Source organism: Lepeophtheirus salmonis, chromosome 11 (assembly GCF_016086655.4).
Source record: "Lepeophtheirus salmonis chromosome 11, UVic_Lsal_1.4, whole genome shotgun sequence".
Classification (NCBI taxonomy): domain Eukaryota; kingdom Metazoa; phylum Arthropoda; class Copepoda; order Siphonostomatoida; family Caligidae; genus Lepeophtheirus; species Lepeophtheirus salmonis.
The window spans coordinates 10094352-10121486 of record NC_052141.2 but is presented as its reverse complement, the minus strand read 5'-3'; the positions used below and the strand labels follow the sequence as shown (position 1 = coordinate 10121486).

Genomic DNA, 27135 nt, shown 5'->3' with positions numbered 1-27135 from the left:
AGCAAACCCTCGTTCATATTTTATCCAACACGCCCATGTAATAGTAATTTACAAAATGTATTTACAGCAATCATAGAATTTCAAATGTAAATATTCAACAGTCTCTTATTTATCAACAGACAAAAACGTATAATGTACATATATTAGTGTTGAGACACAGCCCAAGATCGAATTCTTTTTACATTTTTATCTACAGTGATTTCTTTGTATACGGATTTCGACTCAGAGGGTAAACTAAAATTGAATCATTTTCAAAGCCTGACCCATTTTTTGGCTCACAAAATACAGAGTGTCCCAACTAATCGTGAATAAATCTTTGGAAAGGTTTCCTTGACTTACTAAATAATGGACCATTTTCCCCGTAATATTAACTGTTATGGCAATAAAAACAAAATATTATTGTAAAAAAGATTTCTTCATCAGACTAAGGACAACTAAGATGAAGGGGAAAAAAAAAATCCCCTTTCAGGGCTTCTTACGACAGGATTGAGTTATAAAAATATCTCCCTGGATCATTCATGCTCCAATCCTTTCATTATCAAGATTAAAAATCAGAAAGACGACAACAATAGCCTTGAGAAGAAGCCTGGAAGTCACTAGTCCAAAAATACTATAAAGTGGTGCAAAAATAACTTGGCAAATTTCTAGCTCAGGTTTATGTGGGCTTTGTCCTCTCCTGAATACAAGTCTCTTAACTATGAGATCTGGAGCACCATAGAGAAAAAGGCCTGTGTCACCTTCCATATAGATCCCGTAAAGGCTGCCATGGAGAATGAGTGTGCTGATATCTCAGAGGAATACGTGAAGAAGACCTGCAAGGGCTAGGATCAGGAAATAGTAATGCCGCTAAAAAAGCATTCGAACCCAATTCGGAATGGCGTACAATGGATGCATCAATGTGTGGAAAGTTCATTTTAACTTTAGCAGATTTAATGGAAAGGGATGTTGATGTTTTAGCTAAATTAATTACAATTGACAAGGGGAAGCCTATTGACACATCTGAATTTGAAGTACAATATGCCATCAAGGTATTTTGGTATTATGCTGGCTATGCTGATAAAATACATGGTTCTACCATTCCCGTTGATGGAAATTTTATGAGTTATACACGGAAAGAACCCATTGGTGTTGTGGGTCAAATCATCCCTTGGAATTATCCTCTTGCCATGATTTCATGGAAGTGGGGTCCAGCTCTTACAACTGGTTGCACCATGATCCTCAAACCTGCAGAGCAAACACCATTAAGTGCTCTACATATGGCTTCCCTCGTTAAAGAAGCTGGATTTCCAAAAGGTGTGATAAACGTTGTAACAGGGGATGGACCTCAAACGGGAGCAGCCTTGGTTAAAAATTTGGACGTAGATAAAATTGCATTTACTGGCTCAACAGAAGTAGGAAAGCTTATCTCAAGTTCTGGAAAGGATTCAAATTTAAAGAGAATATCCCTGGAGCTCGGAGGAAAAGTCCTATCGTTGTAATGAATGATTGCCCTTCATTGGATGAGGCTGTAAAAATTTGCCAGAACGCTATATTTACTAACATGGGACAAGTTTGCAGTGCGGGCTCAAGGGTCTTTGTTCAATCCGGAATCTACGATGAATTTGTAAGAAAATCAACTGAACTTGCCAAAAAGAGAACTGTTGGTTGCCCCTGGAATTCTAAGAACTTGCATGGACCTCAGGTATACTTCATAATATTATACTCCAATTAATAACTATTTGGTTTGATGTAAAAATTTAGGTGAATCAGGAGCAAATGGACAAAATACTGGATCTCATTGATAGTGGAGTCAAAGAGGGCGCAAAAATTGAGACTGGAGGTTCCAGAGTTGGTACTAAAGGATACTTTGTTGAACCAACCGTATTTTCTAGTGTTAAGGACGATATGCGTATAGCAAAAGAAGAAATATTTGGCCCAGTCCAATCCATTTTTAAATTCGAGACTCTGAATGAAGTGATTGATCGTGCCAATGATACAACCTATGGTTTGGCTGCTGGTATTATAACATCAGACTTCAATACCATGAATAAATTCTCTTCGTTTATTCGAGCTGGAACAGTTTGGATTAACTGCTACAACGTGGTATCCACTCAAACACCCTTTGGAGGTTTTAAACAATCGGGCTTTGGAAGGGAATTAGGAGAGGAAGGCCTAAAAAGTTATTTGGAATGCAAGACCATTACCATCGCAACCAGCTCCAAATGTTCATAGATGATGTATGTAATTTATGAAAGTTTTCTGTTAAATTGAAATCTGAATTTATGTCAAGCAATTATATTGGTTCTAATAAAAACAATGACAAGTGATAATATAATATAGTAATAGCAATATTCTTATAAATAATAGTTTGATAGTAATAAAGATAAATGACTTAAAATGGGCCTTACAATAAAACAACGTTCCTAGCATCTAGGATAAAAAACTGATGGCCCACCCGTAGAGAAATAATGAATAAAATCCAATAAAATAATTAATTAATAAATATATATATATATAAGATAACCTCTACTATATTCGTGAATATGAAATAAATTTGTCTTTTTCTAGAATAGAAGATATTTTAAAAGAGGAAAAGGGGATCAATTAGTAACTAAGGTGATGGTGTAATTTTGTGTCTTATATTTTTAGAAATATAAATTCATAGTTTGTAGGGTATTAGAATGGCTAATCAACGAGACATTACTGTAAAATAAGGGAAGGGGATAGAATAGGACTTGTACTTTTTTTATTAAAATGTTGTCGATGTGGATAGATTTGGGGCAGTTGTAGTAAGATTGTTTATATTATATTATGTATTTAGGACACTTTGAATTATTATTATTGGATAAATGCTTTTACTATGCTACAAACATTCATACAATAATAGTTCTTCTTTAGTGATGAAAATCCAGTGAATTTTTTAGTTTCCCCATTTTTTAGGATTGGTAATCTGAAGAATGTATTTTCTTTTCTTTAGCAGTTGTAATTATTATTTAATTCATGAGTAGTAAAGATCCATTCCTAAATAGATTTAATTATATTCAAAACCTGATTGAACATCCGTGTGTGCACATAAAAGACTGACTGTAAGCCGAAGGATTTGGTGTGGATTTATTATAGTTAGTCTTTATTAGACTTCGAGCTTAAATTCGGGATGAAAGTCGGAATCATTCGAGCTAATGTCGTTATTTATATCCTTTTCTCCTTTCTCGCTTGTCATAGCTGATTGTATTTGATCTGATGAAACGTCATGATCATTTTCTTCCACTCCTCCAAAACATTTTTCACACTGATGTTGATCATTACTTATAAAATACACTGCAACTTTGTTTATTTTAAAAAGAGAGCCGTGCAACTTCTTTAAAAGCACTAAATTAGTTCGGTCCACTTAAAATCTTGCACAATCTGCTAATACAAGTCGCAACTTGTACAAAAACCGCAACTTGTACGCAAATTATAGAATAATAGATATACATGATGGGGATTTTAAATCTGGAAGAAGTTTACTAGGTATGCGCCTATGAAATGGGACTTTTCACTATTGGCCCCCTGATGTCACCAGTTAGACATTATAGCCTGGTCCAAAATCTAAATGCTTATTTTGACATGTGTCAACAATATATAATTGATTGTTTGTATAGCTTCATTAAACGACGAACTTTTTTGCTCGTAAAAATGACAAATTTTGTACCTACAAACTACGATGTGCGGACATCATTGATTTTCTGTTACTAATTGAAGAAAATGCTTGTTTATGGAAGCTTACGGTGGACATGTTCTAAGCAGAGCACAGTGCTTCAGGTGGCTTGAAAAATTCCAAAGTAGGGATTTTGACGTGATAAATGAAGAGCGCGGCCGACCACCGAAAAAGTTTGAAGACGCCGAAATGCAAGCATTGCTCGATGAAGATTATGACCAAATGCAAGAACAGCAAGTAAAAAAATTGGATGTTGATCGTTGGACCATTGGAAAACGTTCAAAAGTATGGGAAACATTTTTAAAGTCACCCAGGCAACACAAGGTAGTTTTCCTTGATGACAACGCAAAAACGCATCGCTCTATGCCACCCACCAGCTTGTTGAATCGTACAACTGGGAAACCATGATTATGGGGCTTACTCGTCAGGCCTGGTGCCTTCCGATTAACACTTGTTTGCATCCATGGGCCACGCACTCAATGATTTATAATTCGACTCTCACGCTGAAGCCAAAAAATGGATGAATGGCTGGTTTGCTACCAAAGACAAACAATTTTTTTGGAAAGGCATCCATAAATTGCCTGAAAGATGGGGGAAAATGTGTGGCTAGTAAAGGGACATACATTGAAAATTTAATATGTAACCATTTTTCACAATATTTTTTTTTTTAAAAAAGTCTCATTTCATAGGCGCATAACTGGTATAAATGTGTGCTCCAGACTAATCCAAGGATCCAGGTCTATAAATTAGGTGGCCAAAGCTCTTTGTACCAAAATCCATTGGATTCTAATGTGTCCATGATGTATGTATTTAAAAAAAAAATCAAACACAATATTTTCTTATAAACCTGTTTTATCATATAAATAATGGTTAAATAAACATTTTGATACCAAAATCATGTCTCTATCTTCAATATTAAGGGAGTTATGACCAGAGATGTTCAAAAGACTATCCTGAAAGAGGCCCGGTTTTTTGCAGTCGTTATCTGATTCAAGGAGAGTGCTCCCTGCCTGATCATATGTTTTTATTGACCAGAGCTGTCGTCCTTATTCTTTTTCATAGTCACTACACCTTCACAAAGTCAATCGAGTCATAAAATAAATCAGTATTGTCAAAGATTAAGGAATAACTTGACGTAAAAAATATCTTGCCTTTCCCATTGACCCAGAGCATGACGACTTATACTCGGAACCAGAAAAAACAGGAGCTTGCAGGCTTGGACTTAACCTGAACACTGAAAATATTGGATCTAATGGATCTTTCGTCTTTTATCTTATTATATTTAGTATTTACAATTTAGAATTAGTCATTATTTATGGAACATGAAGAGGATCTATAATGTAGATACAAAATCATTAATGAGAATTATGGATATAGGTAGATACGAGTATAATGATTTTGATACTCAAACTTATCAAAATAAAAATGATTTGAAACACATTTAAATTAAACTTGACTGTGTTGTTATATATTTTGATTTCAGCACGCCTTTGACAAAGTCCCTCTTGGTCAACTTCTCTTTAAATTGTCTAACATCAGTATAAAGGGTGGGTTGTTACAATGGCTTAGTTCCTGGTTGACGAATAGGATACAGAGTGTAGTGATCAATCCCACTGTTTCTGAGCCTAGTAACGTTACTTCATCTGTTCCACAAGGTAGTGTACTTGGACCCACGCTCTCTGACATTTATATTAACGACTTAGTAGATAAATTTTTCAGAAAATACATTCTTATACGCGGATGATATGAAAATCATATGTTCTGATTTAAACACTGTCGACGATGTCTATACCAAATTTATTAACTGGAATGTAACTTGGAGAATACCTATAAATATTAATAAATGTGTCCTGCTTCCTTTCTACCAAAAAAGAGTTCATCCACCCAAGTCTTAAGGTGGTAGATAATTACTCCAAATCTCTCGTGATTTGAAATTTAAGAGGCATATTCAATACATTATATAGAAGGTCCTAACCTTGGAATTATTAAAAGAAGCTTCAAAACTCGTGACCTTTTGTTTATGGTTACACTATAGAAACTTTATGTCCCCCCATTTTGATGTACGGATCTGAGATCTGGAATCCTTCAAAGAAGCTACTTGATTGATTCCTTACAAAAGGTCAAGCCATGTTTGTGTCGTTTTTTCCTTCATTGGGAGAGAACGAGAACTAGGAATGCAAAATCAAAGGACTACTACGCCTCATCACTTTGTCTCATAGACTCTGTTCCAAAACGTTCTTCAAATTGTCAGTTACACCGTTAATTTTCAGAGGTTTTTTTTTTTTTTAGTATAGAGGTGGATAGCATTTTGAATATCTTTGGCGATGACCAATTTAACTGTAGAATATCACACCTTTTTCCTGTACTGTTTATGTAACAGCCTACAGCAAAATCTGTGATCTGATATGATATTTCAAAAAAATAACACAACTTTCTTAAAGATCTAGAGAATTGAATGAAATTTTCCGTAATTATAGAGTACAGTATAACCCACAATATCTTACTTTTAAGTACTTGAAATGGAACAAAATAAAAATAATACAAATTACTTTCATATTACGTAGTAATAAAGATTGAAAGTGCCAATATTGAGTTGAAATTTATGTACTTTGCATCGACAAATTGGTTGGAAATCAACAAAATACTAAATAAATAAATGAATTAATGTCAATTATACCTTTTATTCCATCTAGAATACCCCATCCCATCCCTGATTTTGAAGTCTATCTTGAGGTGACTTATTTTCCTGTAAATGATGTGATTAAATAAAGCAACATATGGAGAAAAAAATTTAAACTTGGTGAAGTATTAAGAATGTATCTACGTCATAAGTTCTGACGTCAAATTGATTACTCCCATTTTTAACTAATGAAAATCCAGCATTCATATGGGGATCCTCAAAATATTTTTAGACTTCTGTACACAAATGCTGGAAGTTTTTTTTTTTCGCACGGTACGTTGGTATTTTGTAACATACCTTCAGGATGTACTTCTGTGTTGCTTTTGTTGTATGACTGCGAGCCCCATTTTGAGTCCAGCATCAGTTAACAACCTCATAGGTTATTTTAAAGACAGGAAATACCTTGTGGGCTGGCAATTTCTTGTATTGCTTGATGCCAACAGTACATTTTGTTCACAATGATTGAAACATATTTCCGTTAGAACCTATAACACCCAATATGGTGGCGGAAGCATGCCTCCACATCTTGAGGTCTCTTGCCAATGTATCTGGTGCTTCTTCAGTTTGACATTCCATCAACAGTAAATAGAATACCAAAACACGACTTTGGCCTTTTTTCAGTGTGTTGATAATTTTCTTGCATCTCTCAAGTCCTTTCTTGCGTTGTTGGTCTGTCAGTACTTGAACTTTGGTACAAGCTCTTGATTTGGGGCTAGTTCATACCTCACAATACGGTTCGTGGCATTTTTGTCAATGTTTAACTTCCTGACAATCTGACAGATGTTAATAAGGGGAGCAGCTTAAATTTTGACCTTAACTACTCTAATGTTTGTTCTGTGGTTGCTGAACGTGGCCTCCCGTTCCGAGGAGGGTTGTAAAATTTATTGGTGACTTTGTACACCATGCTTTTGGAGACAAAGTAACTTTCAGGAATGTTTTTGTTCTTGTATCCAGCGTCTCTCTTTCTTATTTCCTCCATGATTTCACAGTTTAATTGTTTATTAAGCTAGGAAGACACTATGGATCGCAAATAAATGCTCTTACGCTACTCTATTTACTCTATTGCTACTTGAAATAATCGGCACGGACTTTTGTTGCATACTGTAGCATCTGTGTACGACTTAGAAACGAATTAATTAATCCTGAAGTAGACTTTGTACTTATAAATATGTCATGTATTGTGACAAGAAATTGCAATTTTAATCAAATTCAATTGATATCAATATAAGACGTATTATTATCATGTTATAGTTTTGATATAAATTGAATGTGTGTTGAAACATTAGGTCCCGCAAATAATAAAAAAGGAACTCCAATAACAGGCCTGGCTCTAGCATGATCACGGTCTTTGGAATAGAAAAATGGGGGGAACCTTTTCCTTAAAATTTGGTTTAAAAAATAATGAAAGTCCTTCTCTACAAATACAGGTGGGGATTTAAAATCTAGCAAATTTAATGATAATGTTCAAGGCTTGAAGATGAAATCTGTGCCCCTATCGTATTTACAAATAACAGCATATAAGCTATAATTTTTAATATCTTATTTCAAATAAAAAACAAATTAATGGTAGGTCTTGTGCCTTGAGGCTTAATCGATATATATTTTCCCTCAGTCTCGATCCCTTTCTTCAATTGTGTAGGGGGCATCTATTAGTGTATGCTTCAAGGTAGCCCCAGAAACTAACGCATAGGATTAACATCGGGGTGCCGGGGCTCCAAATCTGGTCAGTTTGTATCTTGTTAGACGGGCACTACAGATTTTCGTTAACACATGCCCTAGCTGTCTTGTCACTGAATTTAAATTCATTTCGAATTGAGACAAAGGGCCCCGACAGGACTGGTCAATAATGGGGGTAACCTTCTCGATGAACTCCACGTCCCTGACCTTCCTGGAGTCCTTTCTTCCTGTGACCTCTGCTACTTCAAAATTGTACTCAGGGGGACTCTCTCCATGATTAAATCTATACATAGTGGGCCAAAAGGTTGATATCCGGGTAACTTGGAAGCCACATTTCCTTTGCCCAAAACATGAAGGTATTAAAAATGTTGGGTTTTACGGCATCAATCCGGTAAATCAATTTAAGCTCTCTAACTTCATTATCTAAGGAGTTATTAGCCTCCTTGGCTGTACGCCTGGAACGTTGGTATTTGGAGGATATCACAAGAATGTTGTATTTTTCTCAAACAGTTTGGTCAGTTGAATCTGATGAGCATGCATTCATAAGTATTGATCTCAGGGTTGCCAATACATTGAAGTCTACACTTGACCGGATTTAAATGTACATATATTTTATCGCATGAGGATTTCTTCATGATTTTTTTTTCATTTTTTTTTTAGAAAAGGTCAATTCTTATTAAACCCTTTTTTATTACAAAAATATTTTTTTTTCAGTATGCATAGATCAATTTTTGACAATTCTTTCACCAATAAATAAAAGGACTTAAGTCAGACTGTTTATCAAAAAAGTATCCATATTTGGCCTTGTTTTGTGATACATCCAGGGGTGTTCGCAGGTTTATATATTTATACAGTTATTTTTTTCTTTGGGGGGGGGGGAGAATTTTTCCAAAAATTAAATTTCAGGGGAAAAAAAAATTCAAATATAAATTTTTTGGAAAAAAAAGAAATATAAAGTATTTGGAAAAAAGTTTCAAAAATCCAGAGCTCTTCATTCAAAAAAGAAATTTTTTGGAAAAAAAGTTCTAAAATTAAAGTTCAAATATTAAAATTTTTGAGAAAAAGTTCAAAAATCTGGAGATATTTATGGGCAATTAATTTTTTTGGAAAAAAAAATTGAATATTTGAAATAAATTCCAAATATTATTATTTTTTTTTCAAATATTACATTTTCTAATAAGAATAAAAAAATCCTAAATTTGGGGCGATACCCCTGACATCTGACCCTTAGATGTATTAAAAATATATACTATTACATTGTTATACAATCTAATTTCCATATTGTACCTTTAAAACGAACATTTTGATAGAATATGATAATTTTTTATTTATTTTATTAATTTTCTAATTTAAAAAAAAAAATGTATGAATTTAGACATTTAATAGGGATTTTCAAAGCATAGTACTATAATCATACTCAAATATCAGTCTTTATCATTAACATCAATTAGTATTCAATGCAAATGTCAAGTATTTTTGTATTCATAAAGCCCTTCGACGAAGTTTCATTAAGATTTATTGGAAATTTGTTCATTTTACGTCGTAACAATATCAAGATGGCGTCTCATTCAATTATAATGCAATTTATGACGTCACTGAAAACTCCCTAAAGCAGGGGTCGGCAACCTATGGTACGCGTGCCCCTGCTAGCACGCGGAGGCATATTCAGTAGCACGTGCAAATTAGAACATATTCCCGTAGTGTGTGTGTGTTTTTACCATTATTGTTGATAGTGGCAGGCTCATTGATTAGAAATGTTGAAGTTGGGACTCCATGTCTCAAAAGTTGCCTTCCCCTGCTCTACAGCAATCTAAAAATGGAATATTTTTAATACCCTTGCAGAAACCACAATAACTCATGAACTAATTATCCGCCATTATAAAAACAGATATAAAACTAAATTTTCATCTTTTTGTAAAAAAAGAAACCATCTCTCTAAAAAGCCCTGCATAAAAATTATTTAAAGAGAAACTAAAAAATGAAAAAATCATCTGGTATCAAAATACCGAAGTTGTGTTCATTCAGTGTCTGAAGAATGAGGGACGTCACCCCTCTGATATAATTTTCAAAATTATGTACAGTACACAACTTTATATGTGTACTATCGTTATAAAAAAAATTGCAATTTTTCTGATTTATAAAATTTGTTTTATTCACTTTTGAAAAAAAAGGATGCCTCTCCCCTGGGTGTTTGATATATGACGGGATGGAGATGAGATAAATACTATTCTGTAGAGTTCGCATTTACATGTTAGGTATTTTGAATGCTAAATAGTGTTCAGGTTCGATCTGGAAATCCTAGAGCGATCGGAGACTGTTATGGTTTTAACTAATTCCGTACAGCTTTTGTCAGGAACGCTCTTGTAGTAAAATTCGGTCAACAGGAGAAATCGTCCTATACCACGTCATTTTTTATAAAGAAATTTGAGGGAGACATTTGCAATTTTTTTTTTTTTTTTTTTTTTTAAACCGAGTCTCAACACTTGTGCTCAACTTTCTGATTCACATGACGTTTATTTTTACTACTCGCTCTCCTTTGCAACAGACAAAAGATAAAATAAATATTTCAGATAGGAAAAATATAAACGTTATAAAATCTCCAACTGGAAGGTTCCTGATTAATACTCCTCCTTGGATTACTTTATAGTTTACAAGAGCTAATAAATATTAGTAATAACATGTCGGGGAAAGTTGATATAAAGTACACGTCCCTCTTTATCGACAATGAGTTTCTAGAGGCGGAGAATGGAGCAACTTTTGAGACCATTGATCCATCTACTGAAGAAGTTGTTGCTAAGGTCGCATTCGGTTCGGCTAATGACATGAATAAGGTATGTATCGTTAGAGTTGTGACAGTCCTTATTTATTATGTCCAGTTCAGCCTCATGACTGGTCCTATCAGGCTTAAGACTGTCGGCCTTTCGGTCTGTCCGTACTAGAACTGATTAAAAAGTGACGTCATCAATGACCAAACTTCATCAGTTTAAAAACTGATATGTAAGACTGGACTGAGACTTAATTGGACGGGACTGCAGTCTTCAAGCCCTAAGTAAGGATAGACGCTACAATATGTAATATACAATATTGTGAATATTTTGTTATTTTCAAGTCTTAAATTTCTTATTATTTAACATACACGAACTTACAGGCAGTAAATGCCGCTAAAAAAGCATTCGAACCCAATTCGGAATGGCGTACAATGGATGCTTCAATGCGTGGAAAGTTCATATTAACCTTAGCAGATTTAATGGAAAGGGATGTTGATATTTTAGCTAAATTAATTACAATTGACAACGGGAAGCCTATTGACACATCTGAATTTGAAGTACAATTTGCCATCAAGGTATTTCGATACTATGCTGGCTATGCAGATAAAATACATGGATCTACCATTCCGGTTGATGGAAATTTTATGAGTTATACACGGAAAGAACCCATTGGTGTTGTGGGTCAAATCATCCCTTGGAATTATCCTCTTGCCATGATTTCATGGAAGTGGGGTCCAGCTCTAACAACTGGATGCACCATGGTCCTCAAACCTGCAGAGCAAACACCATTAAGTGCTCTACATATGGCTTCCCTCGTTAAAGAAGCTGGATTTCCAAAAGGTGTGATAAACGTTGTAACAGGGGATGGACCTCAAACGGGAGCAGCCTTGGTTAAAAATTTGGACGTAGATAAAATTGCATTTACTGGCTCAACAGAAGTAGGAAAGCTTATCTCAAGTTCTGGAAATGATTCAAATTTAAAGAGAATATCCCTGGAGCTCGGAGGGAAAAGTCCTGTTGTTGTGATGAATGATTGCCCTTCATTGGATGAGGCTGTAGAAATTTGCCAGAACGCTATATTTACTTACATGGGACAAGTTTGCTGTGCGGGCTCAAGGGTCTTTGTTCAATCCGGGATCTACGATGAATTTGTAAGAAAATCAACTGAACTTGCCAAAAAGCGAACAGTTGGTTGCCCCTGGAATTCTAAGAACTTGCATGGACCTCAGGTATACTTCATAATATTATACTCCAATTAATAACTATTTGGTTTGATGTAAAAATTTAGGTGAATCAGGAGCAAATGGACAAAATACTGGATCTCATCGATAGTGGAGTCAAAGAGGGCGCAAAAATTGAGACTGGAGGTTCCAGAGTTGGTACTAAAGGATACTTTGTTGAGCCAACCGTATTTTCTAGTGTTAAGGACAATATGCGTATAGCAAAAGAAGAAATATTTGGTCCAGTCCAATCCATTTTCAAATTCGAGACTCTAAATGAAGTGATTGATCGTGCCAATGATACAACCTATGGTTTGGCGGCTGGTATTATAACATCAGACTTCAATACCATGAATAAATTCTCTTCGTTTATTCGAGCTGGAACAGTTTGGATTAACTGCTATAACGTGATATCCACTCAAACACCCTTTGGAGGTTTCAAACAATCCGGGTTTGGAAGAGAATTAGGAGAGGAAGGCCTAAAAAATTATTTGGAATGCAAGACCATTACCATCGCAACCAGCTCCAAATGTTCATAGATGATGTATGTAATTTATGAAAGTTTTCTGTTAAATTGAAATCTGAATTTATGTCAAGCAATTATATTGGTTCTAATAAAAACAATGACAAGTGATAATATAATATAGTAATAGCAATATTCTTATAAATAATAGTTTGATAGTAATAAAGATAAATGACTTAAAATGGGCCTTACAATAAAACAACGTTCCTAGCATCTAGGATAAAAAACTGATGGCCCACCCGTAGAGAAATAATGAATAAAATCCAATAAAATAATTAATTAATAAATATATATAAGATAACCTCTACTATATTCGTGAATATGAAATAAATTTGTCTTTTTCTAGAATAGAAGATATTTTAAAAGAGGAAAAGGGGATCAATTAGTAACTAAGGTGATGGTGTAATTTTGTGTCTTATATTTTTAGAAATATAAATTCATAGTTTGTAGGGTATTAGAATGGCTAATCAACGAGACATTACTGTAAAATAAGGGAAGGGGATAGAATAGGACTTGTACTTTTTTTATTAAAATGTTGTCGATGTGGATAGATTTGGGGCAGTTGTAGTAAGATAGTTTATATTATATTATGTATTTAGGACACTTTGAATTATTATTATTGGATAAATGCTTCTACTATGCTACAAACTTTCATAAAATAATATTTATAATGCACTTCAGCTCAGTCCTAAAGGAGCCCTCACTTGCTCACCCCAAAAAATACATGCAGTGAGATGCACTATAATTTAAAATGAAATAAACAAGAACAAAGATAATGACGCAGATGATGCAGTAATGGAAATGATATATAATGAATACATCTACTATAAATGAAATGAATCATGAAACAAATCCGTCTCACTGAAAGCTCTTCAAAAAGAAGATAATTTCTCAAATGTGGGGAGAGGGAATTGTAAGTTGCAGTGGGATGGATTTTCTTTTAACCATCCTAGTAGTGTCAACTATGCCGTAAATCTCCATAAAAAAATCGAATTCATTTTCGTCCTAAAAAAAACACTCTTATTTATAAATTTTCATTCTGTGGTCTTAAAGAGTGTATCATCAATTATAATGTTTTCTTCTTATTTTTCTTTATATATTCTTCGGTGGTTTTTTGAAAGGGAGATGATGAAAGGGCTTATTCATCATCCGCACCCAGGTTCTTAATGTCATCCAAAAAATGAGATGGAGTGGAAATATGTGAGCCACCTAGAATAAAATAGAAAATGGATTATATCAATAAGTTTCGTATTCTAACTTTAACTTTAATTATGTTCAGGCTTGGACCACTTGGCAGAAAATTCGTGTCATTCATTGTTCTACAAACAAATCTCTTTTACCCCAAGACCAAAACCAAATAGCAAAACGATCATAATCAATTTCAAATTTGGATTTAATTGCCTAAAACAATACTCTTTTGCCCGCTAGGAGATGCTGAGGGCATCCTCAATTACTAATTAACTACGCAACCTCCATAAATTCACCCAATAATGAAAAATTAGCATGCGTGAAATGATTAAGTGACGTCCGTCACCTTTGTTGTGGTACCTCAAAATGTAGTACTGCGTTAGTTCTTATTTAGGACTGAAGACTGCAGTCCCGTCCAGTTCAACATATCAATCCTAAAGCTGATAAAGTTCGGTACTTGATGACGTCACTCAACTTTATTTCTTTCTTTTTTAATTAGTTCTGATAGTCTAAAAAACCGACATTTTTAAGGACAGTTTCCAAGGATTGATAGGACCAGTCTTAAGACTGAACTGACAAAACACTATCAAAATGGCTATCTAGCGCATAAAAGCATTTTTCTTAGACAACTAAATTTGGACAAAAATTGAACAGATGGTTGTCGTTTCATTTAAAAAAATGAAAGGGAGGCCTTAAATAAGTATAGATTGCTTTATAGCGCTGGTGTTGCGTTAGTTCACGTTCTCCCAGGATAACTTAAAAATGAAACCACAGATCTATAATTAATTCCATCTCTGATTTCTGAGCTCCTTTTCACTATGAATTTGATCAAAAAGTTATTGAATACCTTTTGTGTTTTGGATTGTAGTTCGTAAACCACTTATCCGATAGATGCATGTAATAGATCATTTGATAGCTATTGAGTCATGCAACAAAATACTTTTAACAAATGAAAATCCACAGGCTTATCACAAAGATGGCGCTTTTTTTAAAACCTCCTTTTCAGTTAGTAACAACCTTCAAAAGACAGCTGTCAAAATTTAATGAGAATCAGTTGTCTAGTGTGTGAGTTATTGTGCTAAGTGATACCCTACTTTTGTTGCTATTTCTAAAACAATTTCGTATTTTAATTTTACACTGGTGTTTGATGTGAAAAAATACCATTCCAGCTAAAAAAATGGCTTCAAAAGTCTTTTAGGACTCGCTCCATAAAGCAAATAAAAAAAATTATAATTAAAAAAAAAGGCTATTTTGAACAGAAAAAAAATATGTTTTTTAGTGATGTGTCGGTTCTTATTTAGGAACAAGGACTACAGTCCAGTCCGGCCCCATTCAGTGCAGTCCCATTTTTCGGTCCTAATAGAAGGTAAAATCAGTCCCTCGTGACGTCAATTTATTAATTATTCCGTTATATAATGGAATAAATAAATGTAACAAAGAAGCAATATAAAATGTTCTTATTAAATTGTATTAGAATGAAAGAAATAATATTTAAGTAAGATAAGTGCAATAATCTTAATACATATTCCATATATCTTATTTGTCTTAATAAACCAACAACACTCTTATGAAACATTCCAAGGACCGACAGTTCAGAAAGGACCGATCCTAAGATAGGACTGAACTGAATAAATAAGAATCGACACAACAATACTTTTCTTTATTAAGCCCCGGACTTTTTAGCCCAGTTGTTATTATCCATGGTGCAAGCCTGATTAAACTCCTTTCTCACCTATAATGACTTCCCAGGTCTTCTTTTCCTTTGTAACTTCATAGGCGCACCTGAATTCCGAATAAGTAGCTCCACCAACAATAAAAACTATGAGTCTAGGAACATTTTTCTGGCTCGTCTCCTTCGCCTTATCCTTGTGCCATTGGCCATACCGAACACTAATGAGATAAAGTGATAATTAATAAGAATAGCGGTGTATATAAAAAGAGAAAAAAGATTTAAGCAATTCATGGAGCATTAGTAAAAAAATACGGTCATTCCATGTAAAATGAGCCAATTTTTTTTCAAAATTTACAGCAAGGTCTTTAGATTTTCTTCCTTTTTAGATATCTTTCACCTCTTATAATAAATCCCCTGCCAAAATTTGAGGTCATTTCGATAAGGTGTTTCCCAGTTATTGATGTTTTCTTTAAGGCCCCATTTCCCATATATCAAACGGTTCACATAAGAATCCGAAAACTCATAATAGATAATATCTGGAAAAGTAATGGTAGAATAACAAACAATTAAAAACTGCCATGTGTGATCATGTTATACTGGTGTTTTGAGATATAAACACCCAGAGGAGGATGCGTTCAATGAAACAGAAATAGTAATTTTTGAAGCTAATGCCTTCATTTATGGGCATTCAAATGAAGGAATTTGTTTTTTAATTCTACATCAAAAAATGATCACACATCGCAGTATTTATTTTTCCTCTACCAATACTTCTCCAAATATTACCTAAATTAGTTTTCGGATCTTAATGTGAACCGGCCCTATTTGGTAAATGGGGAATTAACAAAAACATAAATAACTCGGGAACGCCTTATTGTAATGACTTCAAATTTTGGCAGGGGATTTTTTACAATAAGGGTTAAAATATATCTAAACAAGAATATCTGAGACAGTTGGTGTAAGGTCTTTGCTGATTTGAAATGGAATGACTCAATAATATCTTGGGTTCAACTCCATGACTACAAAGATAGTGGCACTCAAGCGGTTATTAATTATAATGTACATATCCCCTATAATATTATATACACGATAAAAGAGTTAATTGAAACATGAAGTAACCATTGGGTTAGAAAGAAGACATACAAAGAGTATAAAACATTATGTTGCTTCATTAAAGAAAATTAAATGCAAACAGCATTAAGTGATTAATTGCCCATCTAACTGGTTTAATATATTTATACATTTTTATGGCTATTAGTAATTATTTTAAAAAATATATATATTTTGCAAACATTAATTATTATTGACATGAAAGAAAGATGCACTCAATAATTATTAAATGGGTTAGTTGAATTTTTTGTATATTCATTTAGTTATGATAATGATTAAACGGCATCAAAAGCACCCAAAACCTTTTAACTTCTGAAGAAACTTTTGTAAAAGAAAACGCGGATTTTTTCGTGCGTTGAGGCCTATAAAACGAATTCAAATTTTTTATATATAAAAAGTGTGCAAGGCAACCCTTCACCAATACAGATTAGGAGTAGTTGCGTGAGAGACATTAAGAAGTAATGATAATTAAATATTACATAATATGTAGTGGTAGAGTTGAATCGGTCTACAAAAACTGTAGTCCTACCAGTCTGGTCCTGATTAATTTTGTCAGTCCTAGGACCGGTACTTATTAGTCTTTTATGGAAACTATAAAATCTGAAATGACGCAGTTACTGTTGAAGGTTTATCATAATTGACAATTAATAACCTCTTTCAAAGAGACGAGATTATAAGGGATCCTGCAGACGCCCCTGTATTAGGAAAATATTTAAAGGGGTGGGGGGAGACTGATTAGGAAATCAGTTCTAGGACCGTTCCAACACTAGCAGTATGTGGATTGATTGGACAACGAAGGGACGTAGTGTTACCTTGTTGGAGCTTGTTTGAATTGTGAACCCGTTCTTTGGCCTCCAAGGAATGGGAAATGAGAGTTGTCTAATTTGTCCTCTATACAATCCTCCATGATATCCTTCACCATGGGTGTCCAACGAGACATTTGATATGTTTGCTCTGTGATCCTTTCCTTTCTCTTCATTTGCCAAACCTTTTTGCGATTTCCTTGCTAAATAAATATAAAATATTTTTATATTTATTTATCATTACTTATAATGATATAAAAAATACTCACATCTACAATAACATTACAACCCAGTTTGGACATATTAGTAAACATTTCTTTTTCATTCATTGGAATCTGAGCATGCTGAATTAGTTTAGTGAAATTTTCCTCAGAGATACCATTTTTTGATTGAATGTAGAGAAGAATAATGCGGATTTTATCTTTGTTATCCACATTTTGATCCAAAAGAATTGGAACAATGCTTCTCATGTGATCACGAATCCTTTCTCCTTCAGCATCCGTACCTAGGATTTGACAAATTACATTAACATCAAAATAAGTTGTTCTATTATATTATTACCCATTGCTAAATCCTGCTCCACTTTACAAAGTTTATCCACGTACCCCTAAAAAAGGATTTAAAAAAATGATGAGTAAAAGTCCCCTTAATCAGTTTGAGTAGTTTAGAATACCCTATAGGACTTCATATTTTCTTCAGCTAGGTGAAGATGAGTTGAGAACTTTGCCAGCTCTTTTTGATGTTGAGGCATCTTCTTAATCATTTGTGACAAGTCTCTCATGTTCTTTGAGTCAGAGCTATTGATTCTTTTTCTTGATTAAACTTTTTAAGCTGATTCGTCACTTCTTGAGACACAACTGCGATGTGTTTATGTCGCATATCTACCCATAAATCATCATTCTCATCCAAAAGAACCTCCTTCTTTACTCCCTCAGAGGCTTCATACCTATGAATGTAGTCGGTAAATGAGGGATGAATAAGTGATGTGAGGATCAATGACTTTATATCGAGGGGCTGGAGCAAAAGTATTACAAGTTTTTGATGGGACGATTAATCGTAATCGGATAATTGGGTGGTTTTAACCGAAATCGTCGTCAGCATTGGGAAAATAATGCTTAATTTGCAATTCCGATTCTTATTTATTACTATTATTTAAGGAGCAATATAAAATGTTCTTATTAAATTGTAATAGAATGAAGAAAAAAAATAATATGTGATTAATTTTCAAAAAATTTAAATAAACTTTTCAATTTTTTTTTTGCCAAAAATTTAATTTTCTTTGAATAACTTTGTATTTTTAAAGTTTTTAAACTAAACCATTGGTTCTAGTACTACTATGAAACCCATAAATAATAAAACTAAGCTAACAATTGAATAACTAAACAATTAATCTAGTATAATTTGAAAATTGACCAACCCATAGAAGCATTATTACTTTATAAAACATTAAATGTGAGAATCAGAGGATATCATGTTTGAGATATTGAAGGTCAAGATAGTGATACACCATTTTTTTTTTTAAATAACATAAAACAACTTCCTCAAAACATTTTTTTCTCCTTCTAATTTATATATTTATTATGCAGTTGTCATGATTTTTGTTTCAAGGGTTCGAGCCAACTATTGAAGCATCCTCACAATGGCAAATAATGAAAAAAATTCTGTTAAAATTGGAGTAACATAAATTTATATAATCAAATATATATTTATCATTTTTTCGGCAAAAAGGTTTTCAGCAAAGTTTCCTAGAACATGTTCAAAAATACTTACGTATACACATCATTCTTAATATCTAAGAGATCATAGGTCATAGCTTGGAATGTTAACTCATGCAAAAGAGCAGATACGATATCAAATCCACGATCCAGGATAATGAGTTGTGATTTCGCTTTTTCGGGCCCTTCTCCCATTGTTGGCTCATCTGCTTTATAGGCATTCAATTTTTGCTGCACCATTTGAGCCAATTCCGCGTTTCTTTCATGATCTCTGTAACGGAAAAATAACAACATTAAAATATATGTTTGATATTAGATTGAATCGATATAATTGGTAATAGGATAGTATCTATATTAATAAAGGAGAGTATGTATATATGAAAATGAGTATCCGGATAAACTGTATACGACATGGTTGAAGATTTGACCTCGGTTTCACTGCCTAAAGTGTGAAACAAATATTTAGGGTAGAAAATAAATATTGAGAATTGTATAATAAGTAAATACAGTGTAAAAATATCTGTAAATTATGATTTTATAAGTTTCCATCCTGTATTTTGTGTCGTTTAGGCAAGAAATTTTAATTTGTGACCAATTTTTCCTACCCCCATCCCAAAAAATGACATTTTTTGCGATACAAAAATTTGGAAAACCCAAATTTGTAGACCTATAGAATCGACAATGTACATTAAAATAACTATTATTTATGTTGAAATGATAGGTAGTGGCCAGGAATTTAAAATTAAACAGTTTGTTCAGTTGTTTCTTTCATAACTTTTGTTCAAAGGCCGTATAAAAAAGTTGTCTCGAGTGACAAACGGAATCGAAAATTCACACTTTTAGATCAACTCTAAGCTTTAGGTAGCCATATCTACTGATAGTAAAGGACTACAGACTTGATTTACATTGTAAATTTAATAAGCTTTAAATTGATACGTAATTTATACTATTTCTTGAACAGGAACATTTCAAAAAAAAATAAAAAATGAAAGTCCCTTTTGGTTTACCGGTCTTTGATTAAATTCATTTGTAGAATTACTGATAAGAACCTTTTGATAAATAACCATTGATATTTTTATTCAGATTTAGTCCACAAAAATTTTTTTGGTATTACTGTGAAACTTGATATTATTCTTATTTTGGCAGTGAAACCGGGCTCGAATCTCAAACCATGTAATATAGAGTCCCATGATGTAAATCATAAAATTATTTTGATCTATAAAATAGCAATGTTATCGTCGGGTTCGTATAATCTTAAAATTTGTCTTTTAGCCGATACCTAATTACTCCGGGCAATGTCAGGTACTATCGCTAGTCATGGATAAGTATATTGAGTCAGTAATGTTGATGATGGACATTTTAGGGGTATAAACAACCAAGTTTTGTAAAAAATAAAACCCCCTTTTTTATTAATATGAAGAATAATAGTTATGTCAAAATGGGACTTAGAAATTAAAGATCTTAAATATATTCCTCTACATATTGCCTAGTTTGATTATACTATATTTAATCCTAAAATGCATTAAAAATATGTTATTACATCGTTATTTCCATATTGTAGATACAAATTAACTATTACAATGGAAATAATAAGATATTTTGACCTAATTCTCCTACTTTTAATCCTGAATCGATCACAAAAAACCCAACTAATTCTACATATCTAGCCATTATTAGATATTTTTAAAACATATTAAATAGATTTAATTCAAGTATCAGTTTTTATCATTGGCCTCTAGTAGTATTCAAGGTGTGAAGTCTTTTTTTATTCTCAAATCCATTTGGGGAAGTTCCATAAAGATTTATTGGACATTTGTCCATTTCATGTACTAAAAATATCCATTTTGAACCCCCAAAATGGCATTTCCTTCAATTATGATGCAATTTATGACGTCAGTGAAAATGCTCTATGGATTATATGCATCTGCTCTTTCAGAAAAAAATGATTTTATGACCTTACAATATCTGCTCATGATTATACGTGATGTCAACCATTTTGGGGCCAAAACACCCAAGTGGTATAACAATGAACTATTGTATGACAATATAGGACTAACAAAAAATACTTACTGTCTATCAAAAATATATCATATATTGCCTAGTTTTATTATATATCTGACCCTAAAATGTACTGAGTGTGCAAGCTATCTATGCCATCAATTTGGTTTACTCTCTTGGGCAAACACTTAGACAGCTGATTTTTTTTTTCTTAGATAGCTTGTTCAAACTTGCACCAGTTAAAAAAGATGAATCAACTGGCAAATCCGCGGTTCAAAATATTTAACAAGGCACGGAACCCTCCTTCGAATCAGGCAAGGAGAGACAACATAAAATATATCCTCGAATTTTGGGGCTCAGTGAGATGTTCGTTCGCAATGTTAGAAGGGAATTTGTGGCCTCTAAATGTGATTTCAGTTAACATCAATACGGGATAACATCAAAAGTCGAAGTGACTGTGACCAGACGCCTCCTCATGTGTTCTCACAAGGCCTCGTGGCCAACACTGATCCCGAACTGGACGTGCTAGAGACCAAGGGGAATGGCTCCAATACAATTTTAACGACTTCCTTTCACCGGACTTTTGGCCTCCAAACTCGCTGGATCTGAATCCAAGGGATCTTTTTATGTGGGGTGCGATTGAACGATAATCCAACCGAACCTGCTGCAACACCAAAGACGAGATTATCTGTTGGATCAAGAAGGGATTCCAGAATTTGCCAAGGGAACAAGTAATACAGGCCTACTCCCGCTTTTGGGTTCGTATAAAGACTGTAATTGAGGCTGGAGTTGATTTTATTAAATTAAATAAATCAGAATACATCAATCTGTCGGAATCTGGGGTTCTTTTTTTAATTTTATAACTGGTTGGAGAGAACATTGCGTTTGAAAAAAAAATCATTTTTGCAGTACAGATAAATATTTGAAAAAATTATTATTTCATGGTTATGGACATTATTTTTACGTGACGTCCGTATTGTTATTGTGGGTCATTGAACAAGCCCCCCTCCCCGGCTAAAGAACACAGTTTTATAAAAATAAAAACTACTTTTTCATTAATAGATATTAAAGAAAATATGTAGTAAACTACTGGATCATGTCAAAATGGGACCAACAAATTAAAGGACTTAATCCTTGCTGTCTATCAAAATAAACACGTCCACTGCCAAGTATTGTTATATATCTGACCTTAAAATGTATTAAGAATATGTTATTACATCGTTATAATAGCTTCTTCTGATATGTGGCTAAAAATTTACTATTATAATTGGAACTCGGTACAGCGCCAAACCTCCACCTAAAATCAAATTGAGTTATGTATCTCAATTTTTTCCAAAGTTATGGTAAATTATCCCTTTTTTACGTTTTGTGTCATCTTGAACTTTCACAATTTAATGGCCTCTTACTGTGACCATATATAATCTTCATACTAAATTTGATCAAAATCGATCCGTAACTTTTGCCATAACCCTGCTGACTAACAAACAGGCAAAAAAATAAAATAATGATATATTTTTCTCTTAATTATCCTACTTCCCAAATATATCCCAACAAAAAATGTACAAATTTAGTCTTGTCATAGGCATTTTCAGTATATATTACTTTGATTATATTCAAATATCACTGTTTCTCAACGGCATCAAGTAGTATTCAATGCAGATATTCAGTTTTTTTTTAAATTTATAAAGACATTTGACGTAGTAAAAATATCAAACTTGAGCCTCAACATAGCGTCTCCTTCAATTATAATGCAATTCACGAGGTAAGTGATAAATGCTCCTCTATATGTAGAAGAGCTTTATTCTAAAATTTCGTAATAGCTCTTTCAATAAAATACAATGTAAAGAGGCGGCGGGAGGCAAATAAAGATAATGATTTGAGTGTACCTTGTACCATTTCAAAGTCATTTAATTAAATTGAACAATGAAATGCGGAATATTCTACATGGGGTAATGGTTTGAGATATTATGAATATAAATAATGGGAAACCCCTAAGTACAGCATATTTTCTAGCCTTTGAAAATCGCCGGTAAGAGTGGGGGGGAAGCGCGCGAAGAATGTCATCAGCTCACAATACTTAAATGCTGCTTTTTGTTATTATCAATGATACAATCTACCCATGGATATTTGAATATGTAGGTATGTAGTTGAGTAGGAAAAAGGAGTCTGAAGACGTTGGAACGGTGTTCAGGTAAATGTGTTATTATATTTTGTAAAAGTATGGAAATAATATTAGTACAAAGACACACATAGTCCCAAGATTAATATTTCATTTTAAAAAAAAAACATAATTCAAGAGCATTAATCTTTGTTTTAACGAGAAATAAATTAAGTTTATTTATGGCAAGATATAAATCCATCATGGTGCCAGGTTGTTTCAGAATCCTTACCAATTAATTTGAAGGAGGGTTGACAACTCTATATATATATATATATATAGTAATAGATAATTCTTTAAGACACCAATTACATGCATATTAACATCTACTTATTACTTCTTATTCAATTATACTAGTAGCTACCGCGTTCCTCTTACTCATATTGAGTATCCAGTCCTCAATGTAAAAAAAAAAAAAAAATCATACTGCAAGAACACATAACTTGTTTTGCAAAAATAAAAATAATAAACAGTTCTGCACGTTCATTCAATCAAGAAAGAGCATGAAGATACGAAGGATCCTTGAAATTTTATTCCTTTGCCAGTTAGCCAATGGGCAAATTTCATTTGGAGGAGACACGAGTGAAGATAGGAGTAGTACAACAAAGTCCCCCTCCTCTGGATTTATAACCCCAGCTCCAGAAGAAAATATTTGCAATGCCTATAATGGACTCCCGGGAAATTGCATAACACTCACAGAATGTGATTCCTTGTTTAAGCTATTAAAGAGACCAGTTCCACCGGAGCACATCAAGATTTTAAGAAAGAGTGTCTGTAAGTTTGGAAATCGTATACCGGATGTGTGTTGTCCTATTGAGACGACTGTCATCCCACCTTCCACAGAGTCAACGCAGACACCCATAGGACCAACAATGGTGCCTGGAGTGACGATGGATATGAATGAGACACATAATGGAGAAACTACAATCCCCATGAATGAAACAGTTGAAGTGACAACAAAGGCATCATCCACCACAAGGGTAGGGTCCACCTTTCCCGGCTCTTCCTCCACTCAAGTCTTCTCGCCAACACCTTCACCTTTGAATATCAGAGTCCCCATTCCTGGACTAGACACCTGCGGTCACTCCATTGTTAAGGTTCATGAAAGGATTGTGGGAGGAAAGCCATCGGAATTGCATGCATGGCCATGGATCGCGGCATTGGGATATCGCGTAAGTTCAATGTGTCATCAAGTACAATAAAATTTTCATTTATATCTTCATACAGGTCAGTGGCTCAAAGGACAGCGACTTCCTATGTGGAGGAACACTTATTAGTAAGAGGCATGTTGTCACGGCTGCACATTGTGTCTTTCGACGAAGTGACTTATCTAAAGTACATATAGGTAAATAAGTACATCACATATAATTGTTATGCTATAACCAATAGGTAAGACTTGGAGAGCATGACTTGGAAGATGAGAATGATGGAGCTCAACCAAGGGACTACGGTATCATCAAAACAATTATCCATCCGGATTATCATCCAATTCGTTTCAATAATGATATAGCAATCCTTGTCTTGTCAAACGATGTAGAATTCGATCATCGTATAACACCGATTTGCTTACCGGATTTAATGAAGGATAGCGGGACTAGCGGATTTAGTTTCGGGCTAACAAAACAAGTTCGAGATCGACTATTGGATGCACATCCATTTGTTGCAGGTTGGGGAGCAACCAAGTTCCGAGGAGCTTCTTCCTCAAAATTATTAGAAATTAATTTGGAGGTAATGAATGAAGCTCTATCAAAGGGATTAATTAAATATTATATTATTATATAAAATAGATCATTAGTAACAGAGAATGTTCAAGAGCCTTTACAAACTTTCGAAATGTGAACGTAACAGAGAATAAACTATGTGCATTAGATCAAAACGGTGAAAAAGATGCATGTCAAGGTAAGATATACACATTTATTTAAAGCAATAGATACATTCTCCTTTATAAAGGTGACTCCGGAGGACCTCTAATGACCTCTCAAGGCTCTATAGCCAAATCCAATTGGTTTTTAGCAGGAGTTGTTTCATTTGGATATAGGTGTGGAGTTAAAGGATTTCCCGGAGTGTACACGCGGGTTTCAGAGTATGTCAATTGGATAAAACAAGAGACATCCTTTTAAAACTTTTTAAATGAGTGAGAGTTGCTACAACTCATTTTGTATCATTGTTTGTCAGTAAAAAATGCTTTTAATAAAGGGATTTTGTTTCTTCTCTCAAGTACATAATTGATTGATTAATTAATTTATATAATTATTACACCTATAAATATATTTATAAAAAAAAATTACTATTTATATTTTAAAAATGTTGTCAATTAGACTGAAATATAGACAAAAGAGATATGTGCTTGGATTATTATTATCATTTACCTCTAACCAATAAGTCACAAAAATCAAATAGGTTTTAAGTGGTTATATTGTAAGTACTAAATGGGTAGGTCTCCATGAAGTACACAATAAATGTGGGATAGGCATTTACCTAAAAGCTTTACAAAAACGCCGATATAGAAATATGTACATACTACTCGGGTCAAAAAGTAACCGTTATTTTCTAATTCCGACTTCAAGTCTCATTCGGTTAACACATTTATTATGGTGATACACATCTTCACAATAGAGCGTTTTCATGTGACCTTCACAAGGTTGATGTCGTCCATTCTGAAGGCCTAAACAATCAAGTTTTATAATAATAAAAATCCCATTTTTTATTAATATGAAGAAGTAAAATAGTGAACTATTTGGATCATGTCAAAATAGTACCTCCAAATTGAAGGACTTAAACCTCACTCTCTATCAACAATGTACCTCTTTATGTCCAAGCTTTATTATATATCTGACCTTAAAATGTATGAAAAATACGTAATTACATCGCTATAAACAAGTGCTCAGTCTTTTTAAATTGATAAAGTCATTTGACGGAGTTTAATCAAGAATTATTGGTCTAAAAATACCCAAAACTCCTTCAAAACTGAATCCACCAAGGAGCAACAATATAATAATTGCTAGAACTTTGTTGACTCAGCTCTTTGTCATACTTCAAAACAAAGTATCAAATGGTTCTAAGACAATTTTGACAACTTCATTTCGCCGGATTTTTTGTGTGGTTCCTGATCGAACAACAAACCAACTACCCCCTTTAATACCAAAGACGAGCTTTCGGCCTCGTATAGAGACTTTAATTGAGGTTGGAGGTGATTTCATTAAATTAAATTAATCAGAACTCATCAAAATATTAGAATCGGGTTTTCTTTTTTTAATCAGACAACTGGTTGGAGAGAAAATTGTGTTGGAAAAATATGTCTATCAATTAATTAATACGATAATCGAAATGTAATAAAATATCATCTTGGACTTTTGATATAAGAAATCCCTAAAAATTTCAATATTTTGATTCTTTGGAGTGAAAAAAATCCAAAAACCAAGCCTCCTTCCTCCCCAAAAAATAATTTTGTGGACGACATTGATATATAGGTATAGATATATACATACTATATTATAGAAATGAATTACTTACGATCTGTAGCGAATAGAGGGGTATTCCCCAAGTGTAGAACACAATGTAGCAATTTGCTCAGCCATCTTTTCCATCTCTAAACTCCTATCCGCGGCCTTGGCCGGATTATAATAATATTGAAATGCATCAGGCTTATCCAAGGAAAAAACCTAAGTCAAAGATGAATAATTATTAGATCATTTGTTTTTTTCTGTTTAGCACAGTAGAGAAAGAGAGAGTAGGTCAAAAGTCCGACTTTAATAAAATTGCAATACAGCTAAATTTTATTGCATATGTGGCCCTTCAACACAAAAGTAAGCCAGAATGACTTTTTTTTTTTTTTTTCCAAAATTGAATCCGAATTGCATTTGTATTTGTCAACTAATTAATTAATATTATGATTAGCCTTTGGAGGCACTGTAAATCTGAATTACTTTAAGGTCGCAAAAATTATCCCT

The 27135-nt window shown here is 33.5% G+C and overlaps 4 protein-coding genes across 6 annotated transcripts in view; 3 read left to right on the top strand and 1 right to left on the bottom strand.

Annotated features, from left to right (window-relative positions):
• The first annotated feature begins 839 nt into the window (after nt 1-839).
• LOC121125955 (retinal dehydrogenase 2-like) lies at nt 840-2314 on the top strand. Its single transcript, XM_040721225.2, is given in 3 exon segments — nt 840-1461; nt 1464-1681; nt 1741-2314. Coding segments are annotated over 3 exon segments (1266 nt in total). The 5' UTR covers nt 840-884; the 3' UTR covers nt 2212-2314.
• A 7652-nt stretch (nt 2315-9966) lies between these two features.
• On the top strand, nt 9967-12622 carry LOC121125953 (aldehyde dehydrogenase 1A1). Of its 2 annotated transcripts, XM_071891639.1 has the most exons (4): nt 9967-10113; nt 10387-10965; nt 11077-12030; nt 12090-12622. In XM_071891639.1, exons 3-4 carry the CDS (start codon nt 11233-11235, stop codon nt 12558-12560), a joined length of 1269 nt encoding a protein of 422 aa, XP_071747740.1. In that variant the 5' UTR covers nt 9967-10113; nt 10387-10965; nt 11077-11232; the 3' UTR covers nt 12561-12622. The 2 variants fall into 2 exon arrangements, with proteins under 2 accessions (XP_071747740.1, XP_040577156.1); XM_040721222.2 differs by lacking the exon at nt 9967-10113 and having other exon boundaries at nt 10409-10864; nt 11182-12030.
• A 317-nt stretch (nt 12623-12939) lies between these two features.
• Nucleotides 12940-27135, bottom strand: part of LOC121125952 (protein ROP-like) — a 29608-nt gene continuing 15412 nt past the window's right edge. The window contains 9 exon segments of the mRNA XM_040721221.2: nt 12940-13753; nt 15465-15622; nt 17324-17517; nt 17584-17819; nt 17876-17921; nt 17988-18115; nt 18118-18260; nt 19085-19300; nt 26699-26847. Of these exon segments, the coding sequence (XP_040577155.1) occupies nt 13683-13753; nt 15465-15622; nt 17324-17517; nt 17584-17819; nt 17876-17921; nt 17988-18115; nt 18118-18260; nt 19085-19300; nt 26699-26847 (1341 nt within the window). The 3' untranslated portion in view covers nt 12940-13682.
• On the top strand, nt 23154-25527 carry LOC121125954 (venom serine protease Bi-VSP). Of its 2 annotated transcripts, none has more exons than XM_071891640.1 (6): nt 23154-23218; nt 23543-24357; nt 24413-24520; nt 24575-24913; nt 24973-25084; nt 25136-25527. In XM_071891640.1, exons 2-6 carry the CDS (start codon nt 23689-23691, stop codon nt 25303-25305), a joined length of 1398 nt encoding a protein of 465 aa, XP_071747741.1. In that variant the 5' UTR covers nt 23154-23218; nt 23543-23688; the 3' UTR covers nt 25306-25527. The 2 variants fall into 2 exon arrangements, with proteins under 2 accessions (XP_071747741.1, XP_040577158.1); XM_040721224.2 differs by having other exon boundaries at nt 23182-23218; nt 23546-24357.

Bases quoted from the DNA above. Each gene is read 5' to 3' on its own strand.
- LOC121125954 (XM_071891640.1), top strand. From the start codon at position 23,689: ATGAAGATACGAAGGATCCTTGAAATTTTATTCCTTTGCCAGTTAGCC. The intron at 24,521-24,574 runs GTACATATAGGT...TATAACCAATAG, and splicing joins GACGAAGTGACTTATCTAAA to GTAAGACTTGGAGAGCATGA. The intron at 24,914-24,972 runs GTAATGAATGAA...TATATAAAATAG, and splicing joins TATTAGAAATTAATTTGGAG to ATCATTAGTAACAGAGAATG.
- LOC121125953 (XM_040721222.2), top strand. From the start codon at position 10,712: ATGTCGGGGAAAGTTGATATAAAGTACACGTCCCTCTTTATCGACAAT. The intron at 10,865-11,181 runs GTATGTATCGTT...ACGAACTTACAG, and splicing joins CGGCTAATGACATGAATAAG to GCAGTAAATGCCGCTAAAAA. The intron at 12,031-12,089 runs GTATACTTCATA...GTAAAAATTTAG, and splicing joins AGAACTTGCATGGACCTCAG to GTGAATCAGGAGCAAATGGA.